The 27,235-nt window shown below is 43.6% G+C and overlaps 1 protein-coding gene across 3 annotated transcripts in view; it reads right to left on the bottom strand.

Moving 5' to 3' along the window:
* The window catches only part of CSMD2 (CUB and Sushi multiple domains 2), a 672,138-nt gene that overhangs the window by 240,616 nt on the left and 404,287 nt on the right, over positions 1 to 27,235 (bottom strand). For all 3 annotated transcript variants that reach the window (XM_049694749.1, XM_049694771.1, XM_049694802.1), the window contains 3 exons: positions 15,542 to 15,868; positions 11,497 to 11,691; positions 17 to 155 (listed from right to left, as the gene is read on the bottom strand). In XM_049694749.1, coding sequence (XP_049550706.1) covers positions 17 to 155; positions 11,497 to 11,691; positions 15,542 to 15,868 — 661 coding nt within the window. The remainder of the gene's footprint in view (positions 1 to 16; positions 156 to 11,496; positions 11,692 to 15,541; positions 15,869 to 27,235) is intronic.

The following is a 27,235-nucleotide window of genomic DNA, read 5'->3' as shown; positions in this document are numbered from 1 at the left end:
TTGTGGTTACAAGCACCTGTCAAAGGTGATTTTGATGGGGTAGCCTGGCTGGGCTTCAATCACCCAGGCACAGCTCAGGGCATCCTTGTAGAAGCCAGGCCAGCCCGGAGACAGGATGGTGCCGCTGGGCGAAGTCAGATGACCGCCGCAGGGAGCTGGGGGGACAGAAGGGAGAGAAGCAGGCTTCTTGGGGGGACAGATAAACAAACAAAAAAATCTCTCTATAAAACGTGTCTGCCAGCAAGTACTGTTTTTGTTTTTATGGAGAATTACATAAACTGTATAAACGGTGAGCTCTGTCTTTTGGGTCCTTTACGGATATGTCCAGTTATATCACTTGGAGTTTTATGAAGGGCCAGAGGGGAGGAATGAAAAGAATCCTTTAAGCAAAGCCCTTTGCCATTCTAGTGGTGTTGAAGCACAACTAATATTTGGGTCACACTGGTTCTCCCTTTGCTCCTGACTCAATCATCAGGCCTCTGACAGAGGCATAAGCCCGGCCCACCCTGGCACAGCTGGCACCCAGTGCTCTGGCCCAGGAGCCCACAGCCCGCTCCACTGCGAGCTCCCTGAGCGCAGGGGCCGTATAATTTGTCTTACGCAACTCGGAACCCCCAGCCCTTAGCCTAGTGCTTGGCACACGGGTGTCCCTCAGTGACCACTGCTTGAATGAATAAATGAGTGGATGGAAGGATGAGCGTAGTCACGCAGGTAAAGCCACAAGACCCTCAGCGTTCAGGCACCCCTCACGCTGGCTCTGAGCTTGCAAACCCTGTTAGCTAAGTCCTTTGGCCTGTCTCTGCCCATGTTTCCATCCCTCAGTTTCCCATTCCATTCTCTCCCATCTTTCCCATCACTCCTGCCCCTTCCTGCAGCCAGTCCCTTGGCCCTGTGGTGGTCATTAGAGCTGCTCCAGTGCTCTGCCGTCAGCCCACGTGGCTGGATCTCATCGTCCCCCCTTTTGTGTCCATGTAGGCAAGGCCACGTGACTGCCTTGACCAAGCCATCGAGGGGGGAAGTGATGCGTGTCCCATCCACATGGGAACACGAAGAGCCAGCGTGGGACCTGCAGCTTGTGACTGTGAGAGTCTAGAAGGAAGTACCATCAGCCTGGGCCTCTAAGTGACCCCGAGGAGAAGAGCCCCGTGACCCAGGTTACACATGTAGCCTGAGTAGTCTGTGTGAGAGCGAAACTCCCGTGTTTAAGCCACTGAGATTCTGGGGTTGTTTGTTAGTCTAACCTCGCCCATTCCTTCCCCTCACCACGAGCACCAAAGCCGCTGCCGCTGTCACCACCACGGCCGTGGACTGAGAGCCCGCTCCCGTCACACACCGAGCTTCACGTGTCTCTCATGTTTGATCTTCACAAAACACAAACCCTGTGAGGAGGGTGCTATTATTTACTCCATTTTACAGCTAAGAAAGTGGAGCCTTATGGAGAATCAGTAACTAGCCCTTGCTACCTAGGGTTAGCAAGTGGTAGAACTGGGATTCAGACCTAGGAAGATAGCATCAAACCAGAGATCGTACCCTAAGCAGCATCCCAGTTTTAAAAGAAACCCTGCTTCCTGGGGATCCCCTTACTGCGGTGCTACCAGATACCCAGAATGCGCTGAACAAGACTGGAAAGGCAAGGGAATGAGGAGCTCCCAACACTCCTATCTCTGCAAAATTTTGGCAAATTTCCCCAAGGAATCAGTCTCATAAAACACAGCCAAATGTACCACACCTTTCCTCTCTCAATTCTGGAACCTTCCTGAAAATATCTAAAATAATTGTCAAGCATTCTTAATAGTAAATTCTATTAGAAAGTTTAACTAACAAAGAAGACAAAAGAATAATAATGATGTTAATAGTAGACAACTCATACCGATGGCTTACGATGCTACCTGCTTTACACGTGTTATCTCATTAAAAAAAAAATTTTTATTGTGGTAGAAGTCACACAATATAAACCACACTATTTTAACCATATTTAACTGTTCAGTTCAGTGGCACTAAGTATATTCACACTGTTGTGCAACTCTCACCATCGTCCATCTCCTGAATTTTTCACCTTCCTAAACTGAAACTCTGTCCCCATGAAACACTAACCCCCCATTCCTCCTCCCCACGCCCCCCACCCTCCCGCCCCTGGCATCTACCAAGGTATTTTCTGTCTCTATGACTTTGACTATTCTAGGTACTTCGTATAAGTGGAATCAAACAGTATTTGTCTGCACCTAATGTATGGTGGAATGCATTTTTAAGGTTAACTTAATATATGTCCTGCAAACAGACTGTACCTTCTTTTTTTCCCCCCTGTGCTATACAGTAGGCCCTCACCAGCCATCTACTTCATACATCGTAGTGTACATACGTCAATCCCAGTCTTCCAGTCCATCCCACCCAATCCATCCCACGTGTTATCTCATTTAAATGTGCACCACATTTATGAAGTTATCCCCATTTTACAGAGGAGAAAACTGAGGCTAAGTAGGCTGATAGACTAGATCAAGAGCTAATAAAGTTAGAGCAGAGCTTTAACCTCAAGACCTCTGTCTCCAAATCCCCCTGCAGCACATAATAGCACGACAACCACAGCTGATAGGTGTGAACTCACTGCTAGTGAGTTTACTATGTGTTGGGCTTAACGTGGATTATCCTTGTGACAACAGCAACATTAAAAGGTATATAACCATTATTATCCTGATTTTATAGGCGGGGATTATTATCCCATTTTCAGTAAGTTGAGGCTTGGAGAAACTGAGAAATTACATAGCACCTCTATCAAACACTGAAAGCATAAATTGCCTATAGGTATTGTTATCTCCTGAGTAACCTGTTTTCAAAACCCATCCATCCATGGCACTGAAACTACTAATACTTTGCTCTACTCTTCCAATGGACTTGTGAGACCTTGGAGGTGGGGAGGGCATGCCTGCTGCCATGTGCCTGGGTCCCCAGGCAGGCGCAGAACCTCAGAAGAGAGTGGGGACTCTCTCGTGGCTCCCATTCAGCACAGGCCCAGCCTCTTTGGTTGCTGGACTGTGATGTTGTCACTCACTTTGCAGGAAGCCATAGATCACAGAGTCACTGTTGCCTGACAAGGCTACTCTCTATTCAGTCATATACATCAACAAAGCCCTATCTAAACTTTCCAGAGAAGGAAACTCAAATCTTTCCTTTGGTGGCCACCATTTTGTTATCTTTCTCTGCTGTATCGTTTTATCACTATGGCTAGTTCCTCTCTTCTCTGCTCAGGTGATTGGCAAACAACCTCTCCATTCATTGAATCCTTCACTCTCTCTAGTTAATCTTCATATCCCAGGGTGGTGGTTTCCAGGCAGGGAGAAGGAGGGGAGGATTCCTAAGTGCAGTGTCTCTTTAACATGTGAGACGATGCTCAACCTCCCTCTTACTGAGAAAATAAATACAAATCAAAACTCTACTGAGAAATTATTTCTCATTCATCAGGTAGGGAAAAATGCAAAAAGTCTGATGACTCGTGAAGCCGAGGGAAAGCAGGAATTCTAGTACTTTCCTGCTGGACATGCAGAAGAGCACAAACCCTACGCAGGGAAATTTGGTAACATCCAGCAAAATTCATAGGCATTTATTCCCTCACCCAGCAACTCTACTTCTAGAACTCTATCCCAAAGATACACTGGCAAAAATATGCAAAGACATATATATGTACCAGGCTACATAACGCAGTACTATTTATAACAGCCAAAGAATGGAAACAGCCAGAATGCTCAGCAATAGGGAGCTGACTAAATGAATTGGGGTAATCAACAACAGGGACTATTTATGCAGCTATAAAACAAGAATAAGGAACGTTCTATATAATGTCATGGAGTGGTCCCCAGAATATTTTATTAAGTGAATAAAAGCAAGATACAGCAGCAAAAGCAAGGGTAATGATTCCATTTATCTAAGAAAAGGGTGGGAGACACACACATATTTTCTCATATCAACCATCAATGAAAGGGCAAACTCAAAATGCAAAAGATTACCTATGGATGGGGGAGGGGCCAGGGTAGAGAGGATAGAGATACAAGTTAGACTTTCTCAGAATATACCTTCTTTTAGAGGTTTAGCTTTGGAACTATGTAAATATTTTACATAATGAAAAAAGATTTAAATTTGATAAGCAATTTCTCAAATCTTAAAAGCAGTGTAAAATAAATGAATATAATACTGTATCAGCTGGTAGCATAAACACACATGAAGAAACTAAAGAGATTTTAAAACACAGCAATTTGATAGTCCATCCCTAGTAGGATGTACAGACAAGAAGAATTGAAAGGAAAAACACACAAACGATTTTCAGTAATCGTATTGCCGTTGGTAGTATTGGTATTACAGTTTGAGACTCCTGGGTGTATATTAAGGAATATGGGAAATTACGTTGGCGTTGAGAACCTGGATTACCAGCAAGAGTGAAAGAAGATACAGATACGACATCAAGGAAGTTCAGTGAAAAAGAAAAAATGTTCCTACGTTGGAAATGAAATGAACCCATGATGCATTTTATCTTTCAAAAAGTACTTCTTAGCTCCGTTCATTGTAAAGGTTTAGAAATGAGGACCTACTCAATAGTAATAAGCAGAGCCAGTGCCCAGATTCCGAATATTATTTCTCACTAAAAGGAACCAGGACTCCTTGGAGAAACAGCTGATTTTAGGTCAGGGACAGAAAATGTACAAGATGAGGTTGGGCCAATTTCAAAAGGCTCCCGCCGGCCAATGGGACGATTTGAGCGTTGACTACAGTAATAACTGCAATGGATTTAAATGCATAAAATATGTTTCAGTCCTTTGGATTGTAATGATATTAAAAAAATGTTCAGCTTTGGAAGACGTTAGAGTCAACCCATTCATACGAAAACTGGTAAATAAAGGAAAATAATTAAGTATTTCTCCTGTCTTTCCTGTATGAACTATACCACAGGGTAACCAAATAGTTGATCAGGGCAAGTTTTCCGTAAGTATTCCAGCTTATAAAAGAAGAGATGGAACGTTACCATTTTGTAATCTCTAGGCTATGATCACTGATGGCTCCTAACATCACCCAAAGAGAAACAACTAGACATTACATGCATCTGACAGAGGCATAGAGCCCTGCCTATAAAATATTCTGGCCAAACACCAGAACCTGAATCTGATTAGGCTTCTAGACCTTACTGCCAATTAAAGGAAATATAAGAGAGAGAGGATCATGTTAAACAACCTCCTAGGGATGTAATCGCCAAAATTCAGACTGCAGGAGACTCCTCAGGATAAACAACCTGGCTTCCTCAACAAAAATATCGCAAGAGGGTGGGAAGACACCTACAGATTAAAAAGGACTTGAGACATACAGCCTCACTAGGGCTCTGACTTCTTAAAAACTACTATGAAAGAAAGGGTTAGATAGATAATCATGGAAACTTGGTTGTATTAAGTAATTATTTTCATAATTTTAAGATAATAGCATGGTGGTTCTGTTTTAAGGAGTTTCTTTTCATCCATTAGAAATATACACTAAAATGTTGTGCATGAAATATTATGCCTGAAATTTGCTTCACAATAATCTCAGAGCAGGGTAATGGTGGGAGATACTGGTAATGCAGAGGGTATGAATGAAATGAAATAGGCCATGAGTTTATAATTGTTGAAGCCACGTGATGGGTACATGGGGTTCGCTATACTATTCTCTCTGAAATTTTCCATTAAAATTGTTAGGGTGAAAAGAAGGATATACACAGAGATACACACACACACACACACACACACACACACACACACACACACACACACGGAAAAGACAAAAAAAGAGGAGAGGGTCCTGCCTTGAACAGAGAGAAGAATTCAGCAATAAGACAAAAGAGGTACCCAGTGCCTTATCCCAGTGCCTGGCACAGAGTAGGTGCTCAATAAATAGTTTGTGGAAGGGACGAAATACTGCATTGTGTGCCCCCTCAAATTCATAGGTTGAAACCTTAACTCCCATGTGACTGGCTTTGGAGATGGGCCTTTAAGGACATAACGACGGTGAAATGAGGGCATAAGGGTGGGATCTAATCCAAAAGAACCGGTGTCCTTACAAGAAGAAGAAACATCAGGAGTGCACATACACAGAGAAGAAGGCCATGTGAGGACACAGCAAGAAGATGGCCATCTGCTAGCTAAGGAGAGAGGTGTCGGGAGAAAGCAACCCTGCCGGCTCCTTGATCTTGGACCTCCAGCATTCAGAACCATGAGAAAACACATTTCTGTTGTTTATGTCACCCAGTTTGTGATATGCTGTTATGGCAGCACGAGATGGCTAATGCGCTGGGCTTCTGATGAGGGGCTGGTGTCCCCTGTGAGGGAGGATCCACCTCTCCTGACCTTGGATGCTATAGTTGTACGAGGCAAAGGGCAGTTGGGGGTGGTGATGGGATAGAGTGATGCCGGGAACTCTTGCTCCCTGAGCCCTCACAGGCCGCATGTGTGCTTCTGCTTTTCCTGTATGTTCACCCTCACAGCAAACTTTAAGGTGGGTACTGGCGTTAGCCTCATTTCCTAGTTGAGGAAACGGGTACAGAGGGCTTAGGTAACTGGTCCAGAAACACACAGCAGGGAAGCAGCAGGGCCAGGATTTAAACCCAGGCAGTCTGGCTCCAGAGCCTCCATTTCTAACCACTACGGGTGGACGTGGGAATGCACCCCCCCCCACCCCGACTACTGCCCTCAAAGGGGTCTCAGTGTGAACATCTAGAAGCAGTGGAAGCTTTTCCCTTGACTCCCTCCAGCGCTGCCTCCCCACTACCGCCCCCCGCCCCCCCATACCCCTCACCACCTATCCTCCACCATTCTGTGGTACAGCAAAAGGAGAATGAACTTTGGAGTCAGACCGCATTTGGTGGTTCAAAGTGATCGTTTGGTATCAAAATATCTGGATTTGAATCCGGACTCTCCCGTTCACTTAGCTGTGTGATCTTGGTCAAGTTACTTAACCACTCTGTGCTTCAGTTTCCTTATCTGTGAAGTGAGGATCATAACAGTACCTTCCCTGTAGGGTCATCATGAAGATGTAATACGACACTGCATGTAAAGCAGTTGGCCTAGTATTTAGCACATAGTAAGTGCTCAATTATTACTAGCTGGGTAATCGCAGGCAAGTCAATTCACCTTGCTGGTTTGCAGATTTCTCATGCATAGAGCATAATCATCTTTCTCACAAGAGTGACAAGAAGATTAAATGAAATAATGTTAGAAACTCAGTAACTACCCTTCTTCCTCAGAGGCCTAAATGAACTACCACCATCACTTAGACTCCTCTTTGTGGGAGTGGGGAGAACTGACCTTTCTTTTCTGGAAGACTTTTTAAAAAATTATAAAAATAACACATTTATTTTACATACAGAGAGAAAAAAATGTGGACGTGTCTACACCAAAGCGTTACGCCATTTTTCTCTGGGGAGTGGGATTAGGAAATGAATATTTCCACTTTAACTTTATTGCACTTTTGTATTGTTTACATTTTTTACAACTACCAAGTATTACTTTAAAAATGAAAATACATACTCACTGTAGATAATTTATCTCCTTTTTCCCCATGTATTTCTTTTAAACAGCATATTTTTTTAAACCCAGTTTGAGAGTCTTTGTCTTCTAATAGGGAATGTAATTACCTTTATTATCATAACTGATACGTTTGTCTTACTGCTGTCATTTTGTTTTATGCTGTCCATTTCTGATGCTTCCAGGTGGTGTCCTGTTTCCTTTGTCTTTTGTGACAGGCAATATGTTTCCTTTTGGTTTAATTCTCTACTGGGATATGGAAAGTAGAAAACCTGCTTGTCATCCTATTTGTGGATGCTTTTAAGTCTTTTACAAATATGTTTGAAATTATATTCTCTCTAGTGATATAATTCAAGAAAAATACAGTAACGGGGTAGCCAAGAGCCTGGGTTTGGATTCTGGTTCTGTCACTTACAAGCTGGGAGGACCCTGGGCAAGTGACTTAGCTTCTCTGTGCTTTCATGGGACAATAACAACACCTGCTACCTAGACTGGTACCTGGCTGAAATGAGGTGACACCTGTAAACCACCTACCATAGTGATGTATAATTAGTTCGTTCTTCCTTAAAAGAGACAAGGAAGAGATGAACGCGGGGGTGAGAACCATGCGTTCCTTTGTAGCTGTTTCACTACTTGGAAGTCTTTCTTAGGAAATTTCTGATTTTAAACATATGGATCTCTTATGTCCTCTGTTCTGTAGATCAGGGGTCAGCAAACTACAGCCCGGGGGGCAAGTCCGACCCATTCATTTCTGTTTGGTCAAAGCTGTTTTTGCATAACGATGGCAGAGTTGAGGGGAGATCTTAGGGCCCTCAAAGCTGAAAGCACTTCCTAGCTAGCCCTTTAAGAAGAAGTTTGCCGACTTCTGCTTTAGATCAGCTAGATGATCATCCTTCTTTCTAAATTTAGGAGAAGAAGCCATTTTCTCCCTTGTCCTCTTATAGCCTCTCAAAAGCTAAGAGGCTTTTAGCATATATTAAAAGATTTTTTAAAAGACCATTAGCTTCCACATTTAATTGTCCACAAGATGGGGATACTTAATCAAAAACAAAACTAGAAAAAATGGAAAGACAAAGATGCTGATTACAAAGCAGGGTTCTTCCAAGGCTCAACCCAGGAGGGAAAGGGGCCAAGGAGGGGCCAGATGCCAGAAGCTTCTTACCCTGTCTGCTCTACGGTTTCAAGTCCAGAATTGGCCACCCTAGGTGGCGTTCGGCTCTCACTTTGGCTCTCTAACCTGCTGCTCCCCAGGTCTCTGGAAACCAGGTTGGTATCAAATGCCCATCATTCTAAGAAGACTGAGCAGACTCCCCTTGTGCCAAGTCAGCATCTCTCCAACAGGCTGCCCCCTTAGTTCTGGTTGTCCACTGTCCCCCAACCTAAGCATTTTCCCCTCCAGGGACAGAACGAATGAGACGGCTCTAATTTCAGAATTAAGACTCAGCCTATGAAGCAGTGAACCGCTTTAAGGTCCTTTAATGAAGGTCGAGTTCTCTGGCACATTCACTCATGGTCTGGAGTGGTTCACTGCACCGGCAGAACTATGGTGTAGGAGCACCTGATTCAGAAAAGTGGAGGAGGGTTCTGTAGTTACCAAGTCGTGATCCCTCTCAGGGGGGTCACCTGCACTGGGACTGAGCCCCCGCAGGCTCAGGGGCACTGTGGTCTGGGCTTCTGCCCCCGGAAGTCCTATAGTCTTGGTTGGGAGATAGGGCCAAGGATCGTGGACCTGGTAAAGGAAAATGTGGCCATGGTGAGACCAAATATCCGATAGGGTGGCCCAGCGGTGGCCCATAGAGCAAGGGATCCAGGAGGCAGGAGAGATCAGGTGAGTGGGAGACGGCAGGGAAGATGTCCCGGACGAGACGGACCACGAGGGAAACCAAAGAAATCAGAGGAGGCTGACGAGCATGAGGGAGAATGGGGGGCCCAGCTTGTAGGAAAGGTGAGACCACTGACCGACAAGCCCCCAGACCCTGGGCTCTGCCTCACCCCCACACAACCCCATCAGACACGAGTGGTTATGCCCCTGCTGCCGACAAGGGAGCTACCCAACCCGTCGGGTCCACAACCGGGAGGGGGCAGAGACAGGAGTTTCATGGTTCCCCGACACCAAAGCTTATGCTGTTTCCAAAAGTGCTCGCTCTGCTGGGTAAAAACAGCAGGGGAGGTTGTGTGGACGTGGTTGTGTGACCGTGGAGGGCAGGAAGACACCTGTTTGTGTCATGACTGGAGCAGGCACCTGGAAGGATGAACCCACCCCATGATCCCCCGAAGTGGACCAATATGCATCTGATGGTGTCAGGAATGGTTAAAATCAGGTGGATATCATGCTCACAGCCAACACTGAGTGAGCGCTGCCCCTCTGCCAGGCGCTGCTCCAGGAGCCCCCCTGTGAGGGGGCTCCCATTATGAACTGCACTTTACAGATGGGGCAGCTGAGGCACAGAGAAGTCAAGTCACTTGGCCCCGGCGACTCAGCGGGTAAGTTTCAGGGAGGAGACAAAACGCAGTCTGGTGAGAGTCAGGGCTCTGGAGGCCATGAGGGAGGCTCTAACCTAGTTAAAAAGTCATTCATTCATTCATTCAGTGATTGATCAACCAGTACTGACTGAGCATCTAGCAGGCATCAAGCAATATGCCAGCTGTGGGGGTATGAGCCCAAGGAAGACTCCCTAACCTCACGGAGCTTACACACCAGCAAGAGCACGGCTAACACTTATGCTAGGAACTCACTCTCTGCCAGGAAGTGTCCTTTACATGTGCATCTTATTATCATCTCCCCACTTGTTTTTTTAGCTGAAGAAAAACAAACCAACCAGAGGCTCAGAGGGAAAAAGGCGACTCGCCAGGATTCCAGCCCAGGTCCCTCTGACTCGACGGCCCACCTTGACGCCACCCTCTCTGCCTTGGACCCTGTGCCCTTGGTGGTCTCTCCTCCCCGCTCCCCCTGCCTGTCAGCTCTGGGGCAGCGGTCGCCCCGAGGCACGCCCCCCTCGCTGCTCTGCTCTCCTGTCCTTCCCCCTTGCTGGCCGGGGTGCTTGGATTTGGGTCTGGGGACTGCATATGGAGAGGTCCCTTAGGTCGCTACCCTCTGTCCATCACGCGAGGTAAGAGGAAGGCGCTTTCTGGGTCCCAGAAGCAGGGAACTGCAGCCCTTGCCTCCACTGTCACTGCCTTCAAGGGGTCTGTGGGAGACTCACTTTCCACCCATTATTCACAAGTATTTATCGAGGGCCTATTCTGTGCCAGGCACTGTGCTTGGTGCACAAGTTTTACATAATTCCTGCCCTTAAGAAGCTTAATTTGTGTTTTCCATGCCTGCAGTTGGGGGGACCAGATGGCCAGCCTCTGAAACTGAGTCAAAAGCTGTCTACGTGGCAAGGCAGGACCGAGGAGACACCACAACAACCTTGCTTGCTTCAAGCTGTGTGCTTGCTTGCTTCAAGCTGTGTCTTTTTTCTGGCTGGTCTGCCCCTGGTCTCCTGGAGATTCACTGCAAGGATTATCAAGGCAGCATTTAACAGGGACACCAAGGCCAAGCCTGGGAGATGTCCCAGGGAATCGGGGTAAATTAGCATGTGGAGAAGGAAAGAGTGGCAGGCAGCTTGAAAGACACACAGACTCACAGCTCTGCCAACACTGCTTCAGGCTGATGGAGCTCCCCTGTGCAGGAGCTGGGAGCGGGGCTCCTAATGGCTGTGATACTGAGAGCGTTCCCAGTTGAAAGAAGAGTGGTTTTGATGCCTGACAGTCTAGAACCAGCGTTTCTCCTGTTTAATCTCTGGTTATAATTCAAATTTCTGTGCATTGTGGTTCTATAAAGCCCCGGCCATTCCGGCGTGATGGTGAGAGGGTGGTCCCATGTCCTGAGAGAAGAGGACGACTGGGGTTTGGGCCACTCGGTCCCCCTCCTCGGCCTCTCTGGCTGACAGCCCCGGCCCCCGGCCCGGCAGGCACGCACCTTCACACCGCAGCACGGCACTGTTCCAGACCACGCTGCCCTCCTTCAGGATGCAGGTGATGGTCTCTGAACCCTGAGTCCCGAGGAAGCCTTCATCGCAGAGGAAGGAGATGGAGCTTCCCAGCTGGAGGCTGTCACCAAACCGTTTGCCGTTTACTGGAACGCCCGGATCTGGACACTCATTGTGTCGAAAAGCTGTGTGGATACGGGTCAAGGATGGGATTAGACAGAGCTGGCATGCAGATGGACCCCCAAAGAAAATAAGCTTCACTATCATGGTCTCTCCTAGACCTCCCCCACTTCCCCAAGAGCCTGGCATGCTGGGGGGAGAGCTACATATCCTAGAACCACACTGGGCACAAAGCAGGTACTTGTTAAACTTATCTCCTGCCTTCCTGAGCACCTAATCCAACTTCATTCTAAAGCATATTTATAGATCAGGCAGCGGGCTGTTTCTCCTGCTGGCTCATTTACACCAAATAATGATTCTGTGACGTAGGTATTATTACCCCAGTTTACAAATGAGGAAACTGACGCTCAACATGGTTAAGGAGCAGATCTGTGTCCTTAATGTCAAAGCCATTCCATGCGTCCCCACCTTCAGATAGCTATGGGATCATTTATGTTGCAGGAAAACCAGGCTCTAAATCCTGTGACACTAATAGATACCAAGCACCATAAAGTAGGTGCCCTGGAATTAACCCCGTCTGAAGCCATTCCCTTCATTTCCTCGCCCCTTGTCAGGCTGCCTCTCACTCTGCCCAGACAATTGCTAATACCATGGTGGTGGGGGGGGTGGGGGGCGGGAGGAAAGAGTCAGAACACTTGTGGGTTTAATCAAGCTCTGCCTCTTATTAGTTACATGGTTCTGGGCAACTTATGTACTCTTGCTGAGCCTCTGTTTCCTAACCTATAAAATGGGCCGTTCCGAGATAGGAATAACATGAAAGGTGATTTGAATTTGCAAGTGGTGAATGCTTGGTAAGCACCTGACGGGTGGTCAGTGCCCCTTAAGTCTGTGCTCCCTTCCTTCTTCCTGTTCCCAACCTTCCTCCAACAGGGGTGCCCAGTTCTGACACTCGAGTCTGAGGCCACACCCTATTTGCATCCCTGCTGTTTTAAGGACGGTGGCTTCCCAGTGGAGACCAGGCTCCACGGCTGCAAGGGCATGGGCCACTTCAGAGGCCTCTGAGATTCCCTAGTGACCGAAACACTTGCACAGTCAGAAACAGAAGCAGCCCTGGAGGTGTCAGGTCATCTTGCTGGAAGCAAACCTGGTGATCCTTCCTACTGAAGCTGGGCTGAGGGAGCATCTGACACAGAGCTGAGCCCTGACCCCCTTCCCTCTGAAAGGCAATCTTAAGTCAGCCCAGACATCAGTCTCCCAACCTTTCCTCATTAGGAACTTATGACCATGAGCTTGCCCTCACATTTAGAAACATGGGGTGGGAAGAAAAGTGGCACTTGGGGTCCATAAGTCCAGGCGTTTGTCTATTCAAAACCCTGTCAGTCACACAGACACACACACACATGTACACACTGAGCAGGGATATGCAGCTATTTCCAATACCTTGAAGCAAATGATCTAAGTCAAGGATTTAAACACTGCCCAGTTCTCCCTGTGTACCTTTTCAATCTGTTTCCTGGCAGGTGAAAGGGGGCAGACCTTAGCTTAGGAAGTTTCTGTTGCGGGGTTGGCAGTGATGCCCGCAGGATGCCCCCACAGTAGGTGCTGAGTAAACAGCCGCTACTCTCATCTTTGTCCAAAATACTCACATGGAAGAAGGTTTCCTCCAAGGAGCTCTGGAGGTGGAAACAGGATCCCTGAGCCTTGTTACAGGGACACAGATTTCAGGTCATCGTGAGGGGAAGCCCCGAGTGTTCTCTAACTGTGGAGAGAGCTGTCTTGGGGGCGGGGGGATGCGAGCTCCCTGACATTGGGCAAATTCCAGCTCTTCCCAGACAATCGTCAGTTGGGACGTGACTGAGGAGATGCACGTCCTGCGGGGGAGACTACACTAGTTCCCAAACACTTGCCCGTGGACTGTGGTTCACTAGCTACATCAGAATCACCCCAGAAGCCTGTAAAAAATGTCGATTCTAGGGCCTCACTCCTTAGAGATTTTGATTCATCAGGTCTAGGACGGGGCTCAGATTTTTAAAGGTTATTGCTACCTATCCATCCCACTCTATCTGTATTAATGCACAGAAAATTACCTGTAACGTCTGTAATAGTGTTCACCAAATATTGGCAAGGATCACCTCTGGGTGGGGGGATCTAGGGTGGTAGTCAGCATTTCTTCCTTGGCCTGCCCCTGGTTTCTGATTACTGGCGTATTGGATGGGTATCATTTTTACAGTGGTGGAGGAACCTTCGAGAGGGATGCTGGGTAAGACCTTGATCATCAGGTCGGGTTTGCCGCTTTCTGCCTCTTCCTCCTGAGGATTTGGCATTTGCTCCTCTCCTGGAAAGTGGGGACCTACTAGGCTATGGTTTTCCTCGGAGACTATGAGTTATTTGTTTCTGACCCAGGTCCTCCATCGGTGTATCCACACCTGCTTTGAACCCGTGGAGTCCTCGGCCCTCCCCCATCCTGGATAAGTGGGCTTCCCTGGGGCAGCGCTCACCCTTCTCTTTCCCACTCCCACCAGGAGGAAGAAAGAGCGTTTAGCCATTCACGGATCTTTCCGTTCAATAAATATTTACGGATCCTCACCATGTACCAGAGCCTGAACTGGGCAGAGGGCATAGAAAGATAAGTAAGACATACCCCCATCCTTCCAGAGCTCATGACCTCATGGGAAAGTAGGGATGAGGACAGATAAACTAAAAGCCAGTGCTGCAGTGCTAGACTGGGAAGATTAGGGAAGACAGAACTGGGCTCTGCTTCCTCCTGCCCACAGATGATGGGAAGAGGGGTGCCCGGGAGGAGGCATCCCTGGGAAGATGGATTGCTTCTATCAAGTCCGGCCTCCCGAAGAAGGTGTTGGTGTTCTAAGGGCTTTAGCTTGGAATCTGGGGTCCCCAATGACCCCTGTTTGGCACTTATTGTCTTCAGCTCGACTAGACCCTGGGGACAGATGGGACAAGGAAGCAAGACGTCTCTGCCAAGGGTGGGAGGGGGGCTGGGCGGAGATCAGTTCTATCAGAAAGTGCGGGAGGGACAAGCGCTGCGTGTGCACTGTGTTTGTGGCGCGGAGCTTGAACTGGGGACTTGCATTTCACAAACAGCCTCTGGGAAAGGATCTGGTTAATCTGCTCAGACGGGCCCAGCCTCGGCGGGCTCTGAAGATTTGCCATTGGCTAAGTTCACCAGGTCTGTAGCTGGTTCCGCCCTGAACAGCACCTCTCGCTACCTTTGCTGCTTGCAGTTTCTACTCTCCAAGCTTCTGCCCCGCCCAACCGCCGAGACACAGAAACGACAGTAATCACTGCTGAGCTTCAGTCTGCTTCTAGAGAAGGGGCCAAGGGCTAAAACTGGAGGTGACGACTTTGGGACTGTGGGCCTGAGAGGGGCCATGAGGAAATGCCCCAAGAGTTGGCTCTAATGAGTCTCAGAGCCAAACAGAAACACTGCTCTAGATTTCTGTTTCTGGTTTGCCTATGGGAGTGGGAACTGGCAAAGTGCGAGCAGCCCCACGGGGAATACATGAAGCTGGCAGTGAGTAGGCGTCCAAGGACTTGGGGGAGCACATCAGAGAGGCGTCGGTAGCTAGAAGAGGATGGGGAAGGCTTGTTCTCCCTTGGGCCCTTCCTGGTTCTAGCTGGGCCTTCTAGGAGGGGGAGGATGGGAGGGAGAAGTGAGGCCCCAGGGCTCCTTTCACATTACATGGCACATCCATAGGAAATAAATGCTCAAAAGCGAGTGACGCCACAGAAAAGAATTCTTTCCGCTTTTCCCTTCATGCTGGAGCCCCATGCCTGGCTCTGCAGCCTCGCAAGGCTTTTGGAACTGGTCCACCCACATCAACACTCCTCTGCTGGAGCTCCCTCCACTGGACATCCCCAGAGGGACGCTCAGCTGAGGACACAGGGTGGACTCACTAGTAAAGGTGATGTTGAAGCCCCTCTTCCCCGTGGAGTGGTCGGTCTGGAACTCAAGACGGGCCACGTGGCCACTGCTCGTGATGGAGGAAGGGAGTTGGTTTCCCGAGAAGGTGCCCAGGACTGGGGCCTCAGCTGTGGCCCCATCCTTGATGACCAGGAAGTCAAACTGAGGCTCCACATCAATGTCATTGAAGGCCAGGTGGATGCGGCTCTCGGGCCGCGCGAGGATAAGCCAGACGCAGTGGAGGTGGTTGCCGTAGTCTTCCGGGTAGTTAGGTGACAGGACGACCCCAGAGGGGCTGGTGAAGTTGAAGAAGCAGGAAACTGCAAGAGAAGAGCCGTGGAGGTCAGTGAGCATCCCTGGTATTGTGCCTGGGCCACTGAGGGCTGGCGGGGGAGCATTTCTTAGTCTAAGAGCAATAGAGAGAAAGGGTGACACGAGGGTTGGGCTAGACTGGCTGGGCTCTGAGCTCTAGGTGGGAGACATGCTGGGTTCCATGCCACACGTGGTGTTGGGAAGGGCCCCGCTGGCAAATCACAGACAAGGTGGAGCTGGTCTTCTCCTGGCCCTCTCTCCGCTTCGGTGAGCCCACCCCAGGCAGGGTCTGCATGCTTCTCGGTCCCTTGCGTTGGGGGAAAAAAACCACCATTCAAGCTTAAATGTAGTCCCAGTGCCTGGCTCCTTTTAGCTGGTGGTGGTCCCCTGGGTGGTAACCAGGGTGGAGATATTCCAAGTCCATTTCTATCTTTTAAACATTTTTAGTGGGGAAATGATAGGCATGCCCCTGGGGATTCTGCCAGCCTCGAAGCTACAAAACTATGCTAAGGAGGCGCTAGGTAGGCACCAACTTTCAGAGCCCAAAGCTTTGGAAGGAACTGGGGGAGAGAGGTGACAGCGCCTTATCTTGAGGCCCTGCATGCATTCCAAGGATCTTCTGAAAATCTTTATTTTCAACCCTTTCCATGCCAGTAACTAACAGACCCTGGAACAAGGCTGAGGCATAGCAAAGCGCTATAAATGGAAAAACAAACAAACACTAAACCAAAATTAAAAAGAAAAATAACAGAATAAAAAAAATTGCAACAAATATGCCAAAGGACAGCTATCAATATTGAATTAGAGCTTTTATAATTGTATAAGAACGTCACCAAGATGAGCAAACTGTATGCTCAGGGGATTCATATGAGAGAAAATAAGATTAATATGAAAACACAGTCCATTTCACTAGAAAAAAAATAAAAATAAACAACCCATACTGTTGAGGCTTCATGAAAACTCATATGTATTTATGGCCAGTTACACAGTAAAGCTGATATAATCCTTTTGGAAGGGAGTGTATGCATTCTTACCAGCAGCCACAACACTCTACAAATATTCTGACTCAGTAATCTCTAGGAATTAATTCAAAAGAAAAAGAGCCACGTGGACAAAGATGTTTACAGGGACATAATTTTATTACAGAGGAAAAACTGTGAACAACCTACATGCCAGCCCAATAATGCGAGGTAAATTATAGCCTTTAATGTGGTGCGGTTTGAACACAATCATTAAAGTGATAAATATGACCCTGTAGAAAGAAGAATGTTAAACATTTTAAAGTAAAACTGTACCTCATAAAATTATATGCATGCTTTGGATTAGAGCTATTAAATATTTACTTATATACGGGTAAAGACTGGACAGGAGCCCCCCCAATAAAAATTGTATTAGAGTAAAAGGTTTGGGGGTGATAGTTTTTCAAAATGAAAGCAATATTTAATTTTTCTGACTGCAAAAATGATATAGGCTCATTGAAACACTTTTTAATATATAAAAGTGTAAAGAAGGTAGAAACGAATATGGACAAACATTTAAGTGCCTTTATAACATTTATAGGGATGTCTGGTATTAATTATATTGAAATTAAAGTATAATATTTGACTTATTAATTACAATGAAGCTAAGGTGAAAAATAATAATAAAATCATGTTTGCAAAAGAAAAAAATAAAAACACAAAACAAAGGGATTGGTGATTCCTTCGTTGAGTGTCTCTTTCCTCTGCCTGACTCCACCCACCTTCCCCTTTTCTGCATTAGGTATTACTTTTTCAATCTGCTACTCAAAGCCCTCCCATCAAATTCAGCAAAGTGAACCCGGTCCCGAGGACACAATCAGTCTCATCCCTATAATCTCTGTATTTTATAAGTATTGAAAGTTTGAGTCAAGGGGAGAGAAGGACATGAAAAAGCTTTTAGGCAACACAAGGTATAGTTAATAGTAATTACCATTGTATATTATTGGGCGTTTACTAAGTACAGGCACTGTTCTAAGCACTTTCATCAATTACTCAATTTAACTGTCACAAAAACGGCATGAGGTAGGTACCGTTATTAACCCCATTTAAAAATGAAGACACTGCGGCACACAGAGATTAAGCAGTTTGCTAGGGCTGCGCGGCCAGTAGATGTTAGCAGCAAGTTCAAATCCACGCAAATCCATGCAAATTCAAATCCATCTGATTCCACGGGCCAAGCCCTTAGCCACCCAGCAACACCGTCTCCCAGTATGAGAACAGTATTGCTCACAAGGTCTAATAGTGGAGTCCTTGGGGGTGTTCTTAGAATCTGTTAAAGATTCATCTGTTAACCCCAAGCATTGTAACAGCCCTGAACTGGAGGTTCTAGGCTGGACACAGATGCCCCCACACAGCTATCCCATCTATGGCTTTGTGGTAGTCCAGCTGGGAGCATAATACAAATAATGAGGAATCTGAAACCAACAAAGACCACTACCTTGAAGACAGAAGGGGAAAAACCACATGGCCTGTCTACCAGCAGAACAACACCAAGGAGGACCAAAGACAAAGAAAAGCTCTATGATTTCAAAGGCACTGAAAGCATGAGAACAAATGGATTTACTGCAGAGAATTTAATTAACAACACCTGAGTCCCCACCCTGACTCCATCACTCTGTCACATTTTTTTCTTTATACCCTTTATCCAGAGTTGCCATGTTGTAAAGCTCCAGGGGCAACATTTTGAGTAGCTATACATGGCAGATCTACCTATCACTCTCTAAAATTACCTTGTTCACTGGCTTGTTTATGGTCTGTCCCTCCCTCTCCCCAGCACACACACATGTAATCCACGAGGGCAGAAATCTTGTCTGTTTGATTTCTCTGAATCCCTATGGCTCCCACAATGCCTGGCACATTGTTGGTGCTCAATCAATATCTGCTGAATGAATCAATGAGCATTTAATGGTTGATACCATCTGAAGAGATGGTGACATGGATACGCGTGCCTCACATCCCCATCCCATTCCAAGCCCCAACCAAAAGAACTGACCAAAGTCTGTGTTAGCTCTGGAAACATGGAAAAAATACTATGCTGTGATCCTCAATGTATGTCTCTTAGACACAGTACAGATCTGTCCCTAAATAATTTAGAGTAGAAAAGCATATGACCCAGCCAAACTGTCAAAGAACAAAGACAACAGAAACCTCTACCAGTATCAAAGATCTCAAAAAGTATATTATCCATACAGCACTAAAGAAATACTCCAAGATGTTATCAACCCAACCAAGAGATGAATCAAAATGCAGAACTCAAGTATGAGAAAGTTATGCTTAATAAAAAATGAAAAAAGATTGGTGATAAGCAAATAAACAATATAGTAAAGAATCTAAATAATTGCTGTAAACATAGTTAGAAAACAGACTGCAAGTGTAACAAATATTTGTTGGAAGAGAAGATAAAAGATATCACTCCTGCCTAAATCCCAGGGTAAAATATTGCAGATTATTCTGATGTAAAGTATAAAGTTGAAGCAAGGAGATATGCTAATTTCCTCATTTTGTAAGAAATTCTGTTATATAGTTTCTGTGGTCAATTAGAGAAATATAGGTTAGAGTGTGTCTTTAAAGATGTTAAGTATAATTAGTAATAGACTATAAAGTAGCTTATCTTCAAAATTACCAAAGGGGAAAAAGCAAAAGTAGTCAATTTAGAAAAAAAATGGAATTCAAAGGAAACAACAAGGAATCAAAAAGAGGGGAAACGTAAAGTAAGATGCTAAAAAAGGGGGAAAAAGACAAAACATCATTTATGATAGCAAATGTATACAGGTTTATCTGTCTTAGAAAAATATAACCCTCATTTTGGGAAAAGACACACAACTTAAAGTGACTCAGAATAGTCAAGAATAACGAAATGGGCCAAGATAGCTCAGACTTCAGATTAGAAGAGTGTTACAATTTACCAATGCCCAGGCCCCAAAGATTCCTATTTATTTGGTGGAGTACACCCAGGGCATCAGAGGTCCTAAAAGCTTCTGGGTGATCCCAGTGTGCAGCCAGGGTTTGAGAGCTACTGGTGAAGGCAAATGCAAACCACAAAAAAAAGGAGTTTTAATACTAATATCAGATCCTTGGATGTTATAATATCACACCAGACTCTTGATGATTCTTTTTTCTTCAGTACAAGAGTCCTCTGGACTGCTACCAAGAGACATTTCCTCTTGCACCTGGAAAGAGATGGAGCTGATAAACTGACACTAATAGAACAGAAATGTGGCCCTGTAAAGCTCAGTTTTCTATCCCAAGGTATAATTCAGACTTGTTACAATGAGGGCAGGAAAAGGGAGTGTGCCTTGTCCAACAAAGGTCTAATCTCTCTCACTCTGGAAAATTAGGTTTACATATTACAGTAGAATGTTTCTGTTGGAGAATAGAATTTGCTTCGCAGCGTCCCAAATGAGGATAACAAAACGTATTGTGATTGGATCTCCTCACTATCAATCACCCAGGTAAAAGAGAAAGATGAGGTACCCTCTCCCTTTGGAAGCTCTTACCACACTGTGCTCATGGATCTTGACCTTGGATAAGCCTTTAAATGGTTCAGACTTTTGAAAAATAATAAAAGTGGAAACCTCATTACCAAATGGATGTATCATTACTGTGTATAACATTGGATTATTATTCAATAGGACCTTGAGTAAGAAATAAAAGTTTTGTTGAAAAACCCTCTTTTACTATCTTTTCCTCAGGTGTTGTCACTGCTAGTTTTAGTGCTTTCAAAATGATAATTCAGTTACTAGGGACCCAATGAGACAAAACAAAATCTCAAATCCAAAGATGACATTTAAAAAATGGATGATGTGCACATTCCAAAATGAAGATATGACAGTTATGATACATTTGGCCCCAAAGCACTGAAACAGACAAAATAAACTAATTTTAGCACAGTGGTTAAGAATTCACCTGCCAATGCAGGGGACACGGGTTTGAGCCCTGGTCCAGGAAGATCCCACATGCCGTGGAGCAACTAAGCCCGTGCACCACAACTACTAAGCTTGTGCTCTAGAGCCCGTGAGCCACTACTACTGAAGCCCGTGCACCTAGAGCCCATGCTCTGCAACAAGAGAAGCCACCAAAATGAGAAGTCCATGCACTGCAACGAAGAGTAGCCCCAGCTCGCCGCAACTAGAGAAAGCCCACATGCAACAACGAAGACCCAATGCAGCCAAAAATAAATAAATAAAATTAAAAAACCCCCAAAAACATAAGAGTTGGAGAAAAATATAATAATCTGAAGTCAAAAGTAAATAAAGTGGATCTGTAAAATACTATGAGTGTGTATATGTTATATGAAACTCTGTAACCTTCAAACAAGGAACAGCACCTTCTTCACAAGTGCCCTTGGAATATTACAGAAATGGACCCTATATTGGGCTACAATGAATTCTCCATAAACTCCTCCACAAAGAAAAAACTGTTGGGACACATTTTCTATTCACAGTGCAAATAAAATACAAATCAATAATAAAAGAATGACTACGAACCTGCAGCCTGCGAAAAGGAGATGCCAAACACAGTAAGTTAAACAAAATGAGAAGACAGAGACCTATGCAACAGATGAAGGAGCATGGTAAAAACCCACCAGACCTAACAAATGAAGAGGAAATAGCCAGTCTACCTGAAAAAGATTTCAGAGTAATGATAGTAAAGATGATCCAAAATCTTGGAAACAGAATCGAGAAAATACAAGAAACATTTAACAAGGACCTAGAAGAACTAAAGAGCAAACAAACAATGATGAACAACACAATAAATGAAATTAAAAATTCTCTAGAAGGAATCAATAGCAGAATAACTGAGGCAGAAGAACGGATAAGTGACCTGGAAGATAAAATAGTGGAAATAAATACCACAGAGCACAATAAAGAATGAAAAGAATTGAGGACAGTCTCAGAGACCTCTGGAACAACATTAAATGCACCAACATTCTAATTATAGGGATCCCAGAAGGAGAAGAGAAAAAAAAAAGGACTGAGAAAACATTTGAAGAGATTATAGTTGAAAACTTCCCTAATATGGGAAAGGAAATAGACAATCAAGTCTAGGAAGTGCAGAGAATGCCACACAGGATAAATCCAAGGAGAAACATGCCAAGACACATATTAATCAAACTATCAAAAATTAAATACAAAGAAAAAATATTAAAAGCAGTAAGGGAAAAGAAACACATAACATAAAAGGGAATCCCCATAAGGTTAACAGCTGATCTTTCAGCAGAAACTCTACAAGCCAGAAGGGAGTGGCAGAACATATTTAAAGTGATGAAAGGGAAAAACCTACAACCAAGATTACTCTACCTAGCAAGGATCTCATTCAGATTTGACAGAGAAATTAAAACCTTTAGAGACAAGAAAAAGCTAAGAGAATTCAGCACCACCAAACCAGCTTTACAACAAATGCTAAAGGAACTTCTCTAGGCAGGAAACACAAGAGAAGGAAAAGAGCTACAATAACAAACCCAAACAATTAAGAAAATGGTAATAGGAACATACATATCGATAATTATCTTAAATGTAAATGGACTAAATGCTCCCACCAAAAGACATAGACTGGCTGAATGGGTACAAAAACAAGACCCGTATAGATGCTGTCTACAAGAGACCCACTTTAGACCTAGGGATACATACAGACTGAAAGTGAGGGGATGGAAAAAGATATTCCATACAAATGGAAATCAAAAGAAAGCTTGAGCAACAATTCTCATATCAGAAAAAATAGACTTTAAAATAAAGACGATTACAAGAGACAAAGGACACTACATAATGATCAAGGGATCAATAAAAGAAGAAGATATAGCAATTGTAAATATTTATGCCCCCAACATAGGAGTACCTCAATACATAAGGCAAATGCTAACAGCCATAAAAGGGGAAATCAACAGTAACACAATCACAGTAGGGGACTTGAACATCCCACTTTCACCAATGGACAGATCAACCAAAATGAAATAAGGAAACACAAGCTTTAAATGACACATTAAACAAGATGGACTTAATTGATATTTATAGGACATTCCATCCAAAAACAATAGAATACACATTATTCTCAAGTGCTCATGGAACATTCTCCAGGATAGATCATATCTTGGGTCACAAATCAAGCCTTGGTAAATTTAAGAAAATTGAAATGGTAGCAAGTATCTTTTCTGAACACATGCTATGAGACTAGATATCAATTAAAGGAAAAAAAATTTAAGAAATACAAACACATGGAGGCTAAAGAATACACTACTAAATAACCAAGAGGTCATTGAAGAAATCAAAGAGGAAATTAAAAAATACTTAGAAACAAATGACAATGAAAACACGACGACCCAAAACCTATGGGATGTAGCAAAAGCAATTACAAGAGGGAAGTTTATAGCAATACAATCCTACCTCAAGAAAAAAGAAACATCTCAAATAAACAACCTAACCTTACACCTAAAGCAATTAGAGAAAGAACAAAAAAACCTCAAAGTTAGTGGAAGGAAAGAAATCATAGAGATCAGATCAGAAATAAATGAAAAAGAAATGAAGGAAACAATAGCAAAGATCAAGAACTAAAAGCTGGTTCTTTGAGAAGATAAACAAAATTGATAAACCATTAGCCAGACTCATCAAGAAAAAGAGAGAGAGGATTCAAATCCATAAAATTAGAAATGAAAATGGAGAGGTAACAACTGACACTGCAGAAATACAAAGGATCATTAGAGATTACTACAGGCAACTATATGCCAATAAAATGGACAACCTGGAAGAAATGGACAAATTCTTAGAAAAGCACAACCTTCCAAGACTGAACCAGGAAGAAATAGAAAATATAAACAGACAAATCACAAGCACTGAAATTGAAACTGTGATTAAAAATCTTCCAACAAACAGACGCCCAGGACCAGATGGCTTCACAGATGAACTCTATCAAACATTTAGAGAAGAGCTAACACCTATCCTTCTCAAACTCTTCCAAAATACAGCAGAGGGAGGAACACTCCCAAACAATTCTACGAGGCCACCACCACCCTGATACCAAAACCAGACAAGGATGTCACAAAGAAAGAAAACTACAGGCCAATATCACTGATGAACACAGATGCAAAAATCCTCAACAAAATACTAGCAAACAAAATCCAACAGCACATTAGAAGGATCATACACCATGATCAAGTGGGGTTTATCACCGGAATGCAAGGGTTCTTCAATACACACAAATCAATCATTGTGATACACCATATTAACAAACTGAAGGGGAAAAACCATATGATAATCTCAATAGATGAAGAAAAAGCTTTCAACAAAATTCAACACCCATTTATGATAAAAACTCCCAAGAAAGTAGGCATAGAGGGAACTTACCTCAACATAGTGAAGGCCATATATGACAAACCCACAGCCAACATCATTCTCAATGGTGAAAAACTGAAACCATGTCCACTAAGATCAGGAACAAGACAAGGTTGCCCACTCTTACCACTATTATTCAACATAGTTTTGGAAGTTTTAGCCACAGCAATCAGAGAAGAAAAAGAAATAAAAGGAATCCAAATCAGAAAAGAAGAAGTAAAATTGTCACTGTTTGCAGATGACATGATACTATACATAGAGAATCCTAAAGAGGCTACCAGAAAACTACTAGAGTTAATCAATGAATTTGGCAAAGTAGCAGGATACAAAATTAATGCACAGAACTCTCTGGCATCCCTATACACTAATGATGAAAAATCTGAAAGTGAAGTTAAGGAAACACTCCCATTTACCATTGCAACAAAAAGAATAAAATACCCAGGAATAAACCTACCAAAGGAGACAAAAGACCTGTATGCAGAAAACTATAAGACACTGATGAAAGAAATTAAAGATGATACAAACAGATGGAGAGATATACTATGTTCTTGGATTGGAAGAATCAACATTGTGAAAATGACTCTACTACCCAAAGCAATCTACAGATTCAAAGCAATTCCTATCAAACTACCAATGGCATTTTTCACAGAACTAGAACAAAAAATTTCACAATTTGTATGGAAACAGAAAAGACCCCAAATAGCCAAAGCAATCTTGAGAAAGAAAAATGGAGCTGGAGGAATCAGCCTCCCTGACTTCAGACTATACTACAAACTACAGTAATCAAGACAGTATGGTAGTGGCACAAAAAGAGAAACATAGAGCAACGGAACAGGATAGAAAGCCCAGAGGTAAACCCACGCACATATGGTCACCTTATTTTTGATAAAGGAGGCAAGAACATACAGTGGAGAAAAGACAGCCTCTCCAATAAGTGGTGCTTGGAAAATTGGACAGCTACATGTAAAAGAATGAAATTAGGAACACTCCCTAACACCATACACAAAAATAAACTCAAAATGGATTAAAGACCTAAATGTAAGGTTAGACACTATAAAACTCTTAGGGGAAAACATAGGCAGAACACTCTACGACATAAATCACAGCAAGATCCTTTTTGATTCACCTCCTAGAGAAATGGAAATAAAATCAAAAATAAACAAATGGGACCTAATGAAACTTCAAAGCTTTTGCACAGCAAAGGAAACCATAAACAAGACCAAAAGACAACCCTCAGAATGGGAGAAAATATTTGCAAATATGCAAAAAACTGACGAAGGATTAATCTCCAAAATATACAAGCAGTTCATGCAGCTCAGTATCAAAATAACAAACAATCCAATCCAAAAATGGCAGAAGACTAGATAGACTTTTCTCCAAAGAAGATATACAGACTGCCAACAAACACATGAAAGGATGCTCAACATCACTAATCATTAGAGAAATGCAAATCAGAACTACAATGAGGTATCACCTCATACCAATCAGAATGGCCATCATCAAAAAATCTACGAACAATAAATGCTGGAGAGGGTGTGGAGGAAAGGGAACCCTCTTGCACTGTTGGTGGGAATGTAAGTTAATACAATCACTATGGAGAACAGTATGGAGGTTCCTTAAAAAACTAAAAATAGCACTACCATATGCCCCAGCAATCCGACTACTGGGCATATACCCTGAGAAAACCATAATTCAAAAAGAGACATGTACCACAATGTTCATTGCAGCTCTATTTACAATAGCCAGGACATGGAAGCAACCTAAGTGTCCATCAACAGATGAATGGGTAAAGAAGACGTGGCACATATATACAATGGAATATTACTCAGCCATAGAAAGCAATGAAATTGAGTTATTTGTAGTGAGCTGGATGGACCTAGATTCTGTCATACAGAGTTACGTAAGTCAGAAAGAGGAAAACAAATACCGTATGCTAACACACATATGTGGAATCTAAAAAAAAATGGTTCTGATGAACGTACGGTCAGGACAGGAATAAAGATGCAGATGTAGAGTTGTACCTGAGGACACGGGGACAGGGAAGGGCAAGCTGGGACGAAGTGAGCGAGGAGCATTGACATATATACACTACCAAATGTAAAATAGATAGCTAGTGGGAAGCAGCTGCATAGTACAGGGAGATCAACTTAGAGCTTTGTGACCACCTAGAGGGGCGGGATAGGGAGGGTGGGAGGGAGGTGCAAGAGGGAGGGGATATGGTGATATATGTATACATACAGCTGATTCACTTTGTTATACAGAAGAAAGTAACACAACATTGTAAAGCAATTTTACTCCAATAAAGATGTTACAAAAATAATAAAAGAATGAAGAAAACCCCTAATCACCCAAAAAGTTATTCAACCCTTTCCTAAATAAGTTCTTGAGTTTAAAGACGAAACAAAGGCTGTCAGTACAGACTACTTATAATAACGATGATGATACTAGGCCAAAGCTGTATTTGAGGGAAAATTAATAGCCTTATTCATTATTAAGTAAAAAAGAAATAAGTGAAATGAGCATTTATACTAAGAAACTGACAAAGAGAATAACTAAAGAAAATTAAGGAGAAAAGGGAGAATAAACTTAATAAAGATAAAAGCAGAAAAAATTAACTGAAGAGACCAGCAGAAGAGAAACTTCTCATTGGTCTACTCAAGAAGTAAAGAGGAAAGATATATACATAGAGACAGGATAATAAAATTAAGGAGATAAGCCAATTATAAAAGAATAGTATGTATAACATACTAATAAAATTGAAATATTCACAAAATGGAGAATTTCCCAGGAAATTTTAAATTACAAAAATTGTGTGAAGAGAAAAACCGGAGGAGACAGGAAAACATCTAGGGAATAGGTATTTTTAGGGCCAGAGCTTTAAAATTTTAAGCAAGCTATAGTAGCTATGCTATTTAATTAGTCTTGATACAAATATTCCCGTAAGATAGTATGCATGATACACATATTCACACTCATCTACTCACACGTCAATACACCCACAGTGTAAAAAAATCTTATTTGTAAAGCGCTA

This window comes from Orcinus orca, chromosome 1 (assembly GCF_937001465.1).
Source record: "Orcinus orca chromosome 1, mOrcOrc1.1, whole genome shotgun sequence".
In the NCBI taxonomy this organism is placed as follows: Eukaryota; Metazoa; Chordata; class Mammalia; order Artiodactyla; family Delphinidae; genus Orcinus; species Orcinus orca.
The sequence above is the reverse complement of the archived record's forward strand: the minus strand, read 5'-3'. Positions and strand labels throughout refer to the sequence as shown.